General features: G+C 33.8%; 3 protein-coding genes across 3 annotated transcripts; 2 read left to right on the plus strand and 1 right to left on the minus strand.

Moving 5' to 3' along the window:
- Positions 1-177: 177 nt before the first annotated feature.
- Positions 178-3,277, plus strand: LOAG_03216 (hypothetical protein). Its single transcript, XM_003138753.2, has 10 exons — positions 178-404; positions 579-710; positions 913-1,020; positions 1,108-1,211; positions 1,445-1,520; positions 1,758-1,902; positions 2,142-2,316; positions 2,416-2,541; positions 2,727-2,850; positions 3,104-3,277. Exons 1-10 carry the CDS (start codon positions 189-191, stop codon positions 3,191-3,193), a joined length of 1,296 nt encoding a protein of 431 aa, XP_003138801.2. The 5' UTR covers positions 178-188; the 3' UTR covers positions 3,194-3,277.
- A 2,002-nt stretch (positions 3,278-5,279) lies between these two features.
- On the minus strand, positions 5,280-10,776 carry LOAG_03217 (lysyl-tRNA synthetase). Its single transcript, XM_020446260.1, has 16 exons — positions 10,563-10,776; positions 10,344-10,486; positions 10,011-10,152; positions 9,511-9,676; positions 9,351-9,444; positions 9,097-9,220; positions 8,878-8,948; positions 8,525-8,642; positions 8,254-8,373; positions 7,956-8,118; positions 7,689-7,765; positions 7,379-7,478; positions 7,152-7,237; positions 6,540-6,752; positions 6,111-6,254; positions 5,280-5,701 (listed from the first exon to the last, which is right to left on the minus strand). The coding sequence occupies exons 2-16, from the start codon at positions 10,448-10,450 to the stop codon at positions 5,627-5,629; spliced, it is 1,800 nt and encodes a 599-aa protein (XP_020303378.1). The 5' UTR covers positions 10,451-10,486; positions 10,563-10,776; the 3' UTR covers positions 5,280-5,626.
- Positions 10,777-11,837: 1,061 nt separating this feature from the next.
- LOAG_03218 (ADP-sugar pyrophosphatase) lies at positions 11,838-13,822 on the plus strand. Its single transcript, XM_003138755.2, has 5 exons — positions 11,838-11,962; positions 12,506-12,659; positions 13,017-13,096; positions 13,189-13,332; positions 13,595-13,822. The coding sequence occupies exons 1-5, from the start codon at positions 11,849-11,851 to the stop codon at positions 13,715-13,717; spliced, it is 615 nt and encodes a 204-aa protein (XP_003138803.1). The 5' UTR covers positions 11,838-11,848; the 3' UTR covers positions 13,718-13,822.
- Positions 13,823-15,586: the final 1,764 nt, after the last annotated feature.

Raw genomic sequence — 15,586 nt, forward strand, 5'->3', positions numbered from 1 at the left:
TCTGCTTTCTCTTAGAAATCTCTTGTATTTTAAACCCCAACACCCTCTTGTCTCTTTCTCATCAATGCTATTTTTACTTTATCAGCCTCTATCTCCACAACAAAACGTGTGTTTTGTTAGGTTTTCTCACCGTCTATTATAAAGTTCGCGTGTGACTTTCAACGAGTTTTGGTTAAATGTGTGTGTGTATGTGCGTGTGTGTGTGTGTGTGTGCGTGTGTGTGTGTCCTGCACCAGAATATAGTATATGGTTCAATTTTCAGGATGGCGTCGCCATTACGGAGTTTGAATGATTATTTCAGAAGGCTGAATGATTTGTTGTCAGGCGAAAATTGGGAACTGTCCGAAGAAGCTGCAAGATTACTCTCGATAGGAGACGCTCATGTACACATGAAATTTCTACAGGTGAATTTTCGAATGGCATATTTGATGTCCCAAGCACACCTGCTGACAACAACCATTTGCATGAACTCAAAGTTTAATTTGGTGATGATGAATGTTCCCTTTGATTAAAGCAGCGGATCTGCTAAAAGAATGCATAGGCATGAAGGATCAATCAACTATAAAAATTGTTTTCAGTTAGAGAAAGCAGAAGATGAACGTCGATTGTATCTGAATAATAGTTTCGATGAGATAGCATGCTTACATTTGGCCGTCATCTATCATTTGAGTAAGGAACACTTCGAAAATGCTTTCAACACGCACGTTCAGGTTGACTAAGATTCCTTCTTCCTAAATTTTTTTCATTTAAAATTTTTGATGATCTTCATGGGAAAAAAAAGCAATGCTTTAGACAAATTGTGTAGTTTTGGATATCCGCAAAAAATTGCCTCGATATTATATATATGATTTGACCGACATAAGTTAGTACAATTACTACAGAATGCAGGAAATAAACACTATTTTTTTGAAGGTTGTGCAATTGTTCAACAAAGAAGTTTTGCAAAAGGAGAAGGATCAGAACTGGTTCTTACCAATATTATATACTCTTTGCACTGATTTGCGACTTTTGGCCCGTTCGGTGAATTCAGTATTTGCATTTGATATTGAGCAGACATTACATGTCACCCTCTAATAAGTTACCAGTACTGAGATGTGAATATTTTAGGCCGATAATAAACCGTCTCGGTTACGTGATCCGGAAAAGAGTAGCTGTTATGAACAATCTGCCACCTATATTATGGAATGTTATCGAACGTGTGTTGCTGATGTGTGAGTCTCACCTCTTATTCTTTATTTCGCCATCGTTTTTGTAGTTAATGGTGGTCAGTATATTAAACTTCATGAAGTAGACGTTCCAGGTATATTTAGAAAGTTGTCTGTAGTTTTGTCGAAGTAAAATTTATGCGAAGCAGATTGTTTGATCAAATGAGTTGACCTCCCACAATCTTTTTTAAAGAAACTATTTTCGAAATTTTCCTTTAAATTCTTCATCTTCATTCCAGACGAGCAGAAATTCATACATCGAAGAAGATGGCAATGCTTAATCTCACTAATCAGCTATTCCGAATTTATTTCAGAGTATGTTTTTTTTTCTTTCGAAACTAGCTGAATCTTGCTTGATGTATATTTTCTTGCTTTGCTGAAACTATCATACTATTTTTTGTCTTTTAATAGTAGTGTAACTAACTGCACTTCAAACATGGCTATTTATTGACTCCGAATGGATTTCAGTATAGGAACTGTCAAACTGTTTCTTTTAACTCATCTGATAGTAAGACTACAAATCTTTTTTTTTTAATTCAGCTGCCTTTTTAGATAAACAAATTGAATCTACTCAAACCACTCATTAGAGCAATAGACAACAGCGGTCCATTATATCAGACGTTTTCAATGGCTGATAAAGTTACATATAAATATTATTTGGGCCGGAAAGCAATGTTTGATTCAGATTTATCACTATGTATGTTTGTTTTTTGCTTTGGTGGTAAGAAAAAATTAAATTCTAGAAAACATGTATATATTTTTACTATTGAAATTTTGGAGAAACACGGGTAAGTTTCATAATCTAATTAATAAGGGTCGCTCAAAAGCATTGCTATTGCTAAATGTGCTCTGCTAGTTACTGATTATAAGCTCAAACATACGTTTTATGAAACTTAAGTTCTCATTTTTGTTTTTAACGAATGATGCACGTTCCAGCAGAAGAATCATTATCCTATGCTTTTCGGAACTGTCCATCCCATTGTGCAAGAAATAAACGACTTATATTGATTTATTTGGTGCCGGTGAAAATGTTTCTCGGACATATGCCAACTGCCGACTTATTGAAACGATATCAGCTGCAGCAGTTTGCCACCGTTGTCGAGAGTGTAAAGTGAATTTTATGAGTTAGCAGTATATGACGTCTTTCTTCCTTTTTTGAAAGTATTGAAATTTTCCTTTGCTGCGATTACAAGTTATAGCCTAATTTAAGGGATGGAAATTTAAAGAAACTCGATGAAACGCTAATGGAAAACGAGCGCTTTTTTGTAGAATGTGGAATATATCTTATGTTAGAAAAATTAAAAATTATTGCGTTTCGCAATTTATTCAAAAAAATGTTGGTTTGATATTGTTATTTTTATTTTGAATCAATTATTAATTTATCATATTGTTTTATCTTTAATTCAGTACTGGTATGATGGTTATTAATATCAAAACTTTTGATTTTAACGGTTAGATATTGTAAAAAAAATGGCGTAATAGATTTCATCATTTCGTTAATTACCCACAATTTTTTAACAGTACTCGAATATATGGCACAAATCAGATCTCTTATGAGGCATTTATGTGTGCCATCCGATGGCTTGGCATTGAAGACATGGATGAAGACGAGCTGGAATGCATACTTGCAAATTTGATTGTGGAGGTGAGTTCAACCTTGTATACTAACTTTGTCTTTCTCAATAGTTTGGAGACTGTAGTCTCATTGGCTTGGAAACTCGGTTCTTATGTAGTGATCTCATACCTTGAGTTTGTTTCGAAGAGAAGAATTGGAATATGGAAGAATTTCTAATTCATTCGAACGCTTGTGGTTAATTGTTAAAGATTTTTCGGGAGAATCTATTTTAATTATTTCTAATTATGTACTAAATCAGTTATTTTTGTCTTATATCTTCCAGAAGAAAATCAAAGGATATCTAAGTCATATGCATAAAAAACTGGTTATTAGCAAGCAAAATCCGTTCCCTGCCTTGTCGACGATACCTTGATCATAATTCGATACTAGAAAGGACGGAAGTCTTTTGTACTCATTTGTTTTACGCTGATATTGAAAAACTCTATATATGATCAGGATTTATCGAAGTTATGAATTTTATTTCTAAAAAACTGAATTCTAAGGTTCCTTCTTTTCATAATTTTTAAATGGAAAAACTAGCATGGAACTAATGTTTAGGTTAGTGGATTGTGGACTGGAAAATGTTGTTATTTATTTTGAAAGGCTACTTCATATGATTTTTACTTTTCATGTTTTTATTTCGTTTCTATGGTATAAAAGATTTAAGAATCGCCAAATTCTTTGAGCTTCGTTCTGTTTATTGTTATGTTGAAGATAGTCGTGAAATTAGTTGATTGTGCAGTAAACAGGTCTGTCGATAGTAAAGTTTATTTGTAGTTGAGGTATAATACCAGCTCAAATCAGAAAATCGGACATGATTCAGATATTCGATAAAATCGTAGTAATAAAAATTAGTAGGTTCGGCACATTTTTAAGACGATGTTGATGGTCGTAGGTGAGAAGTGAGTCTCTAGTTCCCAGGGTTTATGTAGTGGGTGTGCTTACACATACAGGCAGTTGCATATGAGATCTTTACAATATTCCAACAGCGCATATAAATAATTTGCATATAAAATTAACTCTCAGACAAGAAGAATTTACATGTAAATTAATTTACCGAATGTGTACAATGTCCCTACCATCAGATTCGTTATAAGATCAGAACATTTTCACACAATTTGAAGATAGATAATTCATCACTTCAGGCATAGAAAAACATTTGCTTAATTTTTTGTTTAACGTGGCAAATCCTGGGAAATATTCTAAACAACCGTTATGATGGAATTTTGTAACACAAATTGTTTAACATATAAAATTGCTTTAACTACTTTGCTTTGATTGCTTTAACATAAAATTTCTTGGTTTTCCGCTAATGGTTGGAATTGGATTCCATCAGCGCTGTTTGATTTTCGAATTTGATAACTGATTTGTTCAAAATGCAACGCTACTACAATTTTGTAGTTTATAAACGCTTGAATTCGTTTTGTAATAATATTGTTATGGGTTTATTGCAGTTTTAGATTTTAATCCTTTCCTTCTTTACTGCTGAAGCTTCAAAACTATGCATTAGTTTTGTTATGAGCTCAGTTATATTATTTCGTTGGATACTTGATATATCCTATGGAACTGAAAATTTAATGCTATAGTATTTTAATTATGAATAACAGAAATTTGCATGTAATATTACTGACTGTTATTGCATATGTTATGTTGTCCTCACTTTGAGTTATTCTTAGAATTTTATTGAGGTAATTCCAAATAAATCCATGTGGACATTGTATGTTTTATATGTTGACAGAAATATCTTCTATTAAAATATGTTTGAAAAATTTTGAGGACTATTTTTTCAGTCCAGTATTTTTTTCTTTTCTGAAGTCTTTGGTAATAACAACGATTTCGCGTATTTTTTTATCAAACTTATCATCGTGTATGTAAGCGATCCCGCAAACATCGTTTTTAAATGCATGAAACGTCTGGCAGAAGCGCCAATTGATGTAAAGGGATATCTGAAGCCCGCATATCTGTATAAAATGTATAAACTCATGGGATGAAAGATCGATACCACTAAAACAGTTTCGCTACCTTCTAGGTTTCGGCGGTAAAAGCGTTAGTTCAAAGAATCAGAAAGAAGAGGAAGATACTGTTTTTGGAAAACGAATTATAGGAATAGCCATAATGCAGATAGCAGATGTGTACTGTACCACCGAGCGGTATTTAAAACCACAGCATATTAACAGCAGATTTAAGATGAAACAAGTACGATATGATTACTGTGTGTTGGAGCTCTGTTCACAGTAGGAGCGATACCGCCTCGTTGGTCCATACCTATTATTCAGAAAAGGAGAAAGATCCTCAACTCCGCTACAAACGTAGTGAACTTGAATGGTCCTAATTTACACTCCCAGAAAGAATGTATAAGATGTATTTTAGTCTGCCATTTTCTTAATAGTGTTTGAGAAGAAACATGAGAGATATTAAGATTCATTGTACATTATCTTCTTTGCTTCAACGAGACAAGATTTAGTTCTTTATTTGTTTGCACTTGTGCATATCAAACATATATTTAGCAAAGAAGCACAGTGAATATTAGTTCCAAGGTTAATAAAAAGCAAAGTGAGAATTTCCTGAAGACTAAAAAAAGTAACAAAGAGGAAATCCAGATGCATCATCCGGTTAAAAATAAAAACTTAACAACAAATAGCAAGGAGTTAATATGTTTAAAGCATTAAATATACCAGGCAAAATGTACGGATTTTTGCAATACATCAGCCAAAATGTACGAATTTCTTAGTTGCTTCATTGTTGAAGCAAACCTCATTAACGCTTCAAGTTCAAGTTAAAATATAAATTCCACAGACCCGTCACATTAGGCATTACCTCCTTCATCCAAAACATTTGTCCCCTTTTCATCAGGTCGCATTGCTGGGAAGAACAGCACTTCCTGAAAGCACGTACATTATCGTAAAATTCTGAATACCGGGCTCTATTCCAGAACAAAACTTCAACGGAAACGGCTCTCTTTTTTTTTTTCATTCCCGTATAATATCGCATCCCATTTCACTCAAACGTTTTAGACCAAAGCACTGTAGGAAGTAATTGTCCTTATATTCTCAAGTTTATTAACGAATGACAATTAGCTTCCTTATTTTTAACTCCGATTTGGGATGTTCAGATTTAATTTACCATGTCAACAGAACTATAAAACAAACCCCTTTTTCTTTTCATTACATTTTAAATTGCAAGCCAGATTAAAGGAGTATACATTTGACTCCATTACTTAAAGACTTAATTTATGTTAATTTGTTATGCTCGAAATGAACTTATTAAGAACTAGAAACAGACTACCATACTTTGATATTATTGCTGTCAGTTAAGATCATCGCCAAGCGATCAATACCCATACCCCATCCAGCGGTTGGTGGTAAACCATACTCCAATGCGGTACAGTAATTCTCATCAATATTTTGTGCTTCGTCATCTCCTGCTTGCTTTTGCTACAAATAGAATATCACATTTAAAGTAAACTAACGAGCGGTAGTTCATCGTGACTTGTACTCACGTTGATCTCGATATATTTTCATGCTTTTTACTCAACATCCGGAATGCCATTTAAAAGCAGTTGTAATTTCACAGCAAATCATGGTGTTAATGATAAAACGAAAATAAAATCAAACAGGAAACTGAAAAATAATTATGCAAAAATTATAGGAAACCATCATTCCAATGAAGCATTATTTCAAACAGACCACTGGAAGAGCAAAATAATCGAAAAAAGGCACCTTTGCTTGCTCATCGAAACGAAGCCGTTGCGTCAATGGATCATTCAATTCCGTATAAGCGTTAACGATTTCTTTGGTGACTACGAACAATTCAAACCTTTCCGTTAGGCCCGGTATCGAACGGTGCCATTTTGCTAAGGGTGACATTATTTGTGGATGTCCGGTAAGGAAAGTTGGCGATATAAATGTGGGTTCCAAAAATTCACCAATTAACTGAAATAATTTCTTGACACAACAAAAGAAAGCAGAAATACATTGTCCTACAATGCTCATCTGAAATCTCATCAGAAGCACAAACAGCAAAGGTGTAATAACGTAAGAAGAGATTTCCTCAGACTTGAAACGAATTAATGAATTACATATTAACCATTAATCTCCATAGAATATGAAATTAGCACAATACAGAAGTAATTAGATCAATTGTTAGGACATAACTAAACATTCACGTTGAAAAGATTGATGTCAGTAACCTCACAATCTTGTGGTTGATTTTTTATCTAAATTACACATTGACTATTTTTTAATTAGATAGTCAGTTCTCCAAAACTATTGTTACTTGCATGTCATATGCGTATAACACAGAAGCTGGAGAGTTATGGTACAAAGAAGAACCTTATCAAGCAGTCTTGCCGTTGTTCTCGGTGCTGGACACTCGACATTATTTTCAACTGCTAACTTGTCAAAAAATTTATTGGCTTCTGAAAACTAAGAAAAATCTAGAGCGGAGAAGAAAACTTAACTTCAGAAATATTAACACTGTAATTTTTGCGAATGACAAAAAATACAATGAAGGCATAAGTGATACGAAATGAAATTGAAGAATTATAAAATGAACAAACCATCGGTGTCCAGAGTGTCAGCTGGAGGGAACTGAATACCAAGTTTTTCTTGCAACCCATCGTAGATATTAACTTTTCGAAAAGGTGGTGTGAAATCAACCTTTGCAAATAAAAGTCAATTTTAGTAAATTTTCTCGATTTTCACATCAGAATAAAAAGACACAAGTTAGTACATGAAGCATGATTTTATAAATTTGATTATAATTAATCCAATTCGAGTAATAAGGAACAGCACCGGGTTTATCAAATAACTCCAATGACTTGTTATTGAATGGAAAGAAAACGTCAAAGAAAACATGCATGAGCTTACTTCATATACGGGATTCTCGACTATACCATTCGGATGGTATTGAATTTTGTAAGTTCCATGCATATAATAAACCATTCCTATAATACACGTTGATTCTGTTAGAATGTTGTATTAACGCCCAATAAATACAGATGAATTTCTTGGTACACACTAAGCATTTCTTTAATAATTACTACTGGGACAAATCGTAAGAGTGGAATAGGTTATTTTACCGAAGTTATGAAGATTATTAAAGCATAAAAGTTACAGCATAAAAGAAATCTTTACTCGCAAGCATATCCTCAGTAATCTTCATTAAGTCCTCATAGTCTGCATAAGCCATGTAAAATTCGCATGATGTAAATTCTGGATTATGAGTTTGGTCAATTCCTTCATTACGGAACACTCGCCCTATCTCATAAACACGGTCGATACCACCGACCACCAACATCTAAAATTTGAATAAACAAATTTTTAAAAGGCTTGCGTGTGTGATTAAACTGAACAAAAATCTGTATTGAAAAACAAATTATTGTGAAGGGCACTGTGAAAATTTTTGCTACTAAGATGTATCAACATGAGCTACCTTTAGGTACAATTCAGGAGCAACTCGAAGGTAAAGGTCCATATCGAGGTCATTGTGATGTGTGATAAACGGTTTAGCTGTAGCACCACCAGCTATCAGATTCATCATGGGTGTTTCAACCTAAAAACATGAAGTTATATCACCACAATTATCAGTCCCGAAAATCAACTACGTAAAACTGAACAGCTATGAAAAAGTGAGTGAATGCGTTTCGGGAAGGAAAGTTTGTAAAACTGAAGAGATTTAATTCCTTTTTCATCCGACCACCTACCTCCAAGAAACCTAGATTATCAAGATAACGCCTCAAAAAACTGATCATCCTTGATCGAGTGACGAATCTATTTTTGACATCAGGATTCATAATCAAATCGAGATAACGCATCCGATATCTGCAATCGATTTCTTGATTTTCAACAAACAAATCGGATATATTCGCTTGGAGGAAAAAGCCGTTAATTTTTACCCATGAAAACAATGCTGATTTTTAAGCAGCATAAATCAATGAGAAAGAAATCATAAATCAACCTCATGCATTCATATTTAATGCTTGCACTGATAGTATTTTGCAATGAAACAAATGAATCATGTAGTTTTATGAGAAACGCGAAAACCTTTACGACATACCTAGTCTCTTGATTTTTTAAACCGAAGTGTGTATGTGGTAACATATGCAAACACGGGGTCAGCTGAATGATCTGAAACACAATATGAACCTACACACAATTATGAAGTGTATGCAAAAGAAAATCGGACTAAGTTGAATAAAATTTAGTTTTAATGGGATCAAACTAACTTCATGTGAATGACAAATTATGTAAAGATTGAAGAACTTCCAGTATTAACCTCATATGGTATAATGCTAAGTTCACCAGACTTAGATCTTGCTGGATATCCGTTCACACCGATAATATCGCCGCGCTTGATTCGATCATGAAGATTATCAAATGCCTCATCACCACTATGAAATCTGTAAACTTTGAATGCAAATCAGTCTGTACTATAAAAAAGTAAGAATATCTTCTATCAACGTCAACCGCAAGGATGTTCCATAAAGTCTTCCAAACAATCCGAATAACTCTAGAATTTGCAAAATAAACCTAGCATTTGCAAGTACTTGTAGGCGCGTCCCTTCTCCATGAAGATCGTAAAAAATCAATTTTCCTCCCGATTCACGTTTTGAAAATACTCGCCCTGGAAATTGCGATTAAAAAAAAAATAACAGATAATACAACAGATGAATCAATACAACACACCTACCTGCTACACTTTGAACAATGTCATTCAGTATGACATCTTTCTCCAAGCTGTTATACTTAGCGATAAAATCTGCCAAAGATATCGAAACGTGAAATTTGTGAGGATATGGATTGATGCCTTTGCTTCGACGCTCATTAATTAGAGCTGTTCGCAGTTTGAAATATTCCTAAAATACAAACACCAAATTAAAAGACACTAAAAACTTTGAATCAAGAGAATAACAGTTTACTGGATGCAGACTGATGATCTTTCTAGACAATGCAAACAATTTTTACAAAAGCATTAAAACACATATATTATTTGTAACTACGATATAAAATACATATATCATTTGTAACTACGATAGTTAAGTCAATTATCATTCTGTGGTTAAGAGCTGACAAAAAGAGAGATGTCAGATGAGAAGCGCGAGAACAAAAAGAGTGAAGCTTGAAACTATCAACACTGCTTAAGCCATGCAACAAATATGCAGCAGCCTGATGGATTCACGATCGACTAACCTGTGGGTCCGATGGATCGACCACCTTTCCATCTTGCTTGCTTTTTTCCGCTACCGAAGCAGTTGCAGCAGCAGCTCGTTGTAATTCTTTTTCTGCTTTTTCCTTCAGTTTCTGTTGCGCTTTTAGCTGCCGTTTTTGCTCACTTAGAACAAAAGTTACAGTTACAACACATAGATGTAAAGCAACCTTCATAAATCAATAACTAACTCTATCCAAGTATTACCACGATGGTAGTTTTATCTTTAATTTCAACTAATCCCACAAACATTCAGCTAAACAGTATCCTTGTACTCTAGCTGAAACCAACCTGATACACATTCAACAGTTATATACCTTTTGCATCGTTTCTGCGTGGCGTTTGAACCATTGACATGTCGTAACAATGATCGCGACACAGTATGCCATTTTATTTGAGCACACCGAACAATGTTTGCAATCATTTGTCAAAGAGTAAGAATAGTATCAGCTATTGTTATCTTAACAGTACCATATAATGACACTACAATTGTGTCACTTTACTAAATATGATAATCCCAACGAAGAGTCACTTACTTTTTGCTAAGTTTCTTCTCCTCCACTACTTCAACTCCCGTCATTTCCACCGCCAAATAGTGCTTCCACTGTCGATTAGACTGCAGTAGATTTTATGAAATATACGAAATGTAGAAAACAAAACGCATATACCCGAACATCCGCGGTGATTTAGGAATCAGAAGAAATGCACACAGAAACGGGTTGGGAATGAAATAATGAAATGCTATGACCCCTGCCAATAAGTCCGCGACACGACAAGTATTGGCTAGTATCGGGTGATTATTTCTTAGCTAGTATCGGGTGATTATTAATGATAATGTAAAAGAGTGAGAACTAGAGAGTAGGAGCAGATAATAATACTGTTATGAATAGCCGAAAGAAATCGGGCATCACACTCTGGCAGAGAGTCTGATAGAGAATTTTATAACAACAAAAGATGACATATGTGAAGAAACGGCAGAGATCGATGAAACTTTCATGACAGCATTTGAGAGTATATGGGAATACAGTGGACGAGCAGATAGTAGAAAACGATAGCATGGAAAAGAACGAAGTGAGGAGTGAATTAAAAAAATGATGAAATAGCCATAGCTGTCAAAAGTGACATAGATTGAAAGTATCTTCTTTACGTAGTCATATATGAGATGCAATTAAGTATGCTCGTAGAAGGTAGACCACAGGCGGGAATCGGGAATCGGTAGCTTACACCGATGATGTTTATGAATAGTTTTTATTGGATACACAATAGATAACACGTCGATTACAATTTACTTTATTTGTTTGCTAGTAGATATGATATATGACCGATGAAGTTAACCTGAAATGTATGTTAGTGAGATGATCCATTTTTGTACTGTGGTTTATGTATCATACTTAAGTATTCAGGGATTATCGAATCCTATGGAAGTTATGAAAAATAAGTTGTGAGCTTTTTGAAATAATTGAAAGGAGGGATTGAGAAGAGGGGAATGGCACTGTTTCAGTGCGTGTGGTATGTAATGTAAGGAACTAATTAACTGAACAATGAGCAAATTAAGTAAGAAAATTGAGAATTTTGGACGTTCCAATTTGAAATAATTAGAGATTGATTGATAAAATATATGTTTATCTGTAGTTGCAGTTCGTTATTACATTTCGAAGAATAGATTGAATAATATTTTTTATTAATAATTCCTCGTTTTAATATTCAATTTCGTCATTATTTGGTATATGAAAAGAAAACTCAACAGCACTGCAAAACTTTCAAAAATTCCAAAAGATTTAAATGCAAATGTTCTTCCTATAATCTTTAGAATGATTTAGAAATGTTTGCTGGATGTCCATTCAAGATATTAGGACAGCCGAAATTTGTATATGATGGAAAATGGTTAAAAATGCGTGAAGTGCGATTTCGTAAATGTGATTCCTCTCCGGAACAGGTACCTTGATCTCTTACACAAGGAACTGCAGTGAGTTACCAGTCTTGTTTTCAAGCCAGTTCAATCAGTTTTATGCTTCAGTTTAATTAGATAAAATCAAATCGGATATGCAGCTCTCGGATGCATATTGTCGAATTGGCATTATAAAAGAGAATTGAAAACTATCAAGAGCAACAAGCAATTAGTTAGCATTTCGGTCCTCTGTATAAAATATTTCTGAGATTTGTATTTTTTTAACTGAAGGATTTGACTTACAGTAACAATCTACCTTTAGAAGTTTGTGGGGAAGAGAAAGTGAAGAATAAAGAAGGCTGAGAATGACAAAAGATTATATAACTGGGTTCTCTCCGATTGATCATTTATGTACCTTGCTGTTGAGCATGGTCATCTTTCGGTGCTAAGCATCAATATTTTTAGTCCTTTTTTGTTCTTCACTACTCCTTTTTCTACAGGCTAAATACTGAAAAAGGGGCTATAGACTGAAAAGAATATTCCCAGGCGAAATGAATTTTCTCATTTATTAATAAAATTCGGAATTTAAAGGTCTGGGAGTCGGTTCATCGTCGAAGGGATTCAAATTCGAAACCAGATGGTGTCGATGTGTTAGCAGCGTTGCACAAAGATGGCAAAAAGTACTTTATTCTCATCAAACAGTATCGAATCCCTATGGCTGGCATGTGCCTGGAATTTCCAGCTGGTTAATGCAGTAATTTTGAACATTTTCTTTTTTTGCTATGATGTCTTAAAGACATGATGACAATAGTAATACTGTCGCAGAAATATGTTTTCTTTTTTCCCTCTCCTTGGATCTGTAACGATCACTTTTTTATTCCGTAAATATCGTAGATATGGAGAGCTTCCAAAATATATGTTGTATTTGAACTGGATTCTTTAAAATGCTAGCATTCACTCTATTTTTAGTAAGTTCATAGTGTGAGGCACAATAATTGTGAACAAATATCAGGATTCTCAGTTATTGAAGTTTTTCATTCTCATACAGATTTTTTTAAACTCGTAGTCTTTTAATTTTAAATAATTTCTGTCTACGACTCAGGTTTAATCGATGACGGAGAAACTATTGAGGCTGCGGGTTTGCGTGAATTAAAGGAAGAAACAGGTTATACCGCTACAAAGGTTTGTTTTTAATGCCAACAAGACGTCTTCCATGTAATTCACATCCCTTTATATTCTAGTTTTCTTCATATTTTTCCTTTATTTCTTTTGAGGTCTTATCATGCACGAAAGGTAAACAAGGCTTAAGTCCTGGTCTTGCGGATGAAAGCCTTAATTTTATGATGGTCGAAGTTGATGGTGATGCACCAGAGAATAAAAATCCAAAACAAAATCTGGGTGATGGTGAGGTCATTGAGGTACATTATTTTTTCTTCCTTTTTTCAAATATATTATTTAGAAAAACTTCTTTCCGCTGAACAGAAGGCAGTACGAACCGAGCATGTGATACTGATCATAGAGAGAGCTAAGCATTTTTAATTTTTTTCTGAGGAGAATGTTTGGTACTGCCATTAGAAGATTCATTAAACGATAAGATCATTCAAATCATCTTGACAAATCTTTAGACTTTTTATTTTTTATTTAATTCATTTAGAAAATCCAAACTTTGCTTTTCTTCAGGTCGTTCTTGTTGAATGTGACAGGCTGTTGTCATATGTTGAATTAATTTGTACCGAAGTTTATGTTGAATCGGTGGTCTATGCATTTGCTTTGGGTATGAATTACGCGCAGCGTTTTCTGTAAAATTCTTGCGTTTCATAATTTAGTTTGAAGAAGATCACAGTGGTTATTTTCATTTAGTACTGGACTAGGAGCTCCCAAAAGTTGTTCCCTTTATTTGCCCTTATTGACTATGCAATTTTATATCAAAGTGAAGCTTTCCATAACATATCATAATTAAGTCAGCAACAGTCTGCAAGTTAACATGTTAGTTATTATGGCAACAATCAAGTTGCAGCAGTAATTAAGCTACTGTGACAGTTCGAGGTGTCTTCCTTCACTCTAAAATTAGATCAATGTATTAAATATCGATGATTTTTTTTAGTAATTGTAAAGTGTTCAGTTTTATCTTTCCATTAAAAAAAAAGAAAGGAAAACTCAAGAAAACTGTTCCTGAAACATATGTTCCCACCTTTACTTTGCAAATTTAAAGAAAATTGTAAGCTGAAGTATTTTGGAAAGTTCTAGTTGACGTAAAACTTGTTCTAGGAACTGAGAAATCTGAGAAGAACTGAGAAAGTATAATTTATGTTAATCTTCTAGAAAAAAATTTCGACTGAAATGGTAGTTTTTCATTCCTTGCATTTTTTTCGAATTTCACTTTTGTCTCACATCTTTCCTATGTTGCCGTTTTTTTCTTTTTTTTTTTTGCAATTTTTGTGTTACTAGATAAATATTTTGGTGCGCTTGTTATTAACTGGTTTTATTATTTCAATTTCATTATTCATCTGTCCTTTATGATGGAAAAGGGTAAATAATCCAAAAAAAACACATAACTTCTTTCATCTTTGTACTACGCACGAAGGATGACTTGAAATGTGATAGAAAGTAGAGGGTTAATTTATTTCAAACAGATAGTTATCATGTTCAGAAGCTTTCTATGAGTGCTATTTGTTTTAAAATTAGATTTCATTCCATCTTTGGGTTAGGAAAGTGAAGACTTGTGTATAATGCAGTTACCTCGATTTCGAACACTGTTTTTTTTCTAAAATGCTTCCAGCCATATCAAAATTTCGAAAACGAGCTTGTTTAAATTCCATTCCATTTTCTTTTTTTGAGGAAGGGATTTATTCCTTTATTTGATACTTGTACGAAATTAGCAATGGATTCAAAATCCCCCAAAATTTAAATGGCATTTGTGCTTTTCTATTTATTTCTTGTCTTATTGTTGAAGTAAGATACGCTGAACAGATGTAACATTCCATATGGTACCTATAATGGGATTCGAGGTCATATCCAACTATCTTTAACTGTTGTCGTGATGCTCATGGAAATCGACCGATCAGAGATACAATAAAGCAATACAGCAATATTGCAACAAATCAAAATTTTCAATATTCCGATAATTCCTCTAAATTTCTATAATTTTGAACTGGGATTTATTCATCATATTACTCAACAGTGACAGATTTCTTTTTCTCAACACATAAATGATGTAGCATCGGCTACTGATTGATGGATTTGTTCTCACGGCACTTAAATTTCTAAAAAAGTACATAGACTTCCCTTTGCCTCATTTTTTGTTTAACTTACCCTTGGTCATTGGTTGTCAGTAATGTTTTGGAAGCACATGACTGGAAACAAAAAAAAAAAACACTGGCACTGGATTTGCAAGATACTTACTTAATGTAGGGATATGACAGACGTCCTTTTACTTGATCACTTGATGTGGACAGGATATCGAGTTGCAATTTCCATGTTAATGAGCGATCTTTTCACCTGCTACGTAATGATGTCAGTAATTTTGGATAACAGAATCGATAAAAAAATGAACTATCTCATTTGTTAATATAATTTTTCAAGAATATATTGGTGACATATTCCGAAAATGGAATACAATTTATCGGTTAAATTTCCTGCACGCAACAACTGTATATCATGGTATAAGATAGC

This window comes from Loa loa (genome assembly GCF_000183805.2).
Source record: "Loa loa unplaced genomic scaffold supercont3.11, whole genome shotgun sequence".
Taxonomy (NCBI): domain Eukaryota; kingdom Metazoa; phylum Nematoda; class Chromadorea; order Rhabditida; family Onchocercidae; genus Loa; species Loa loa.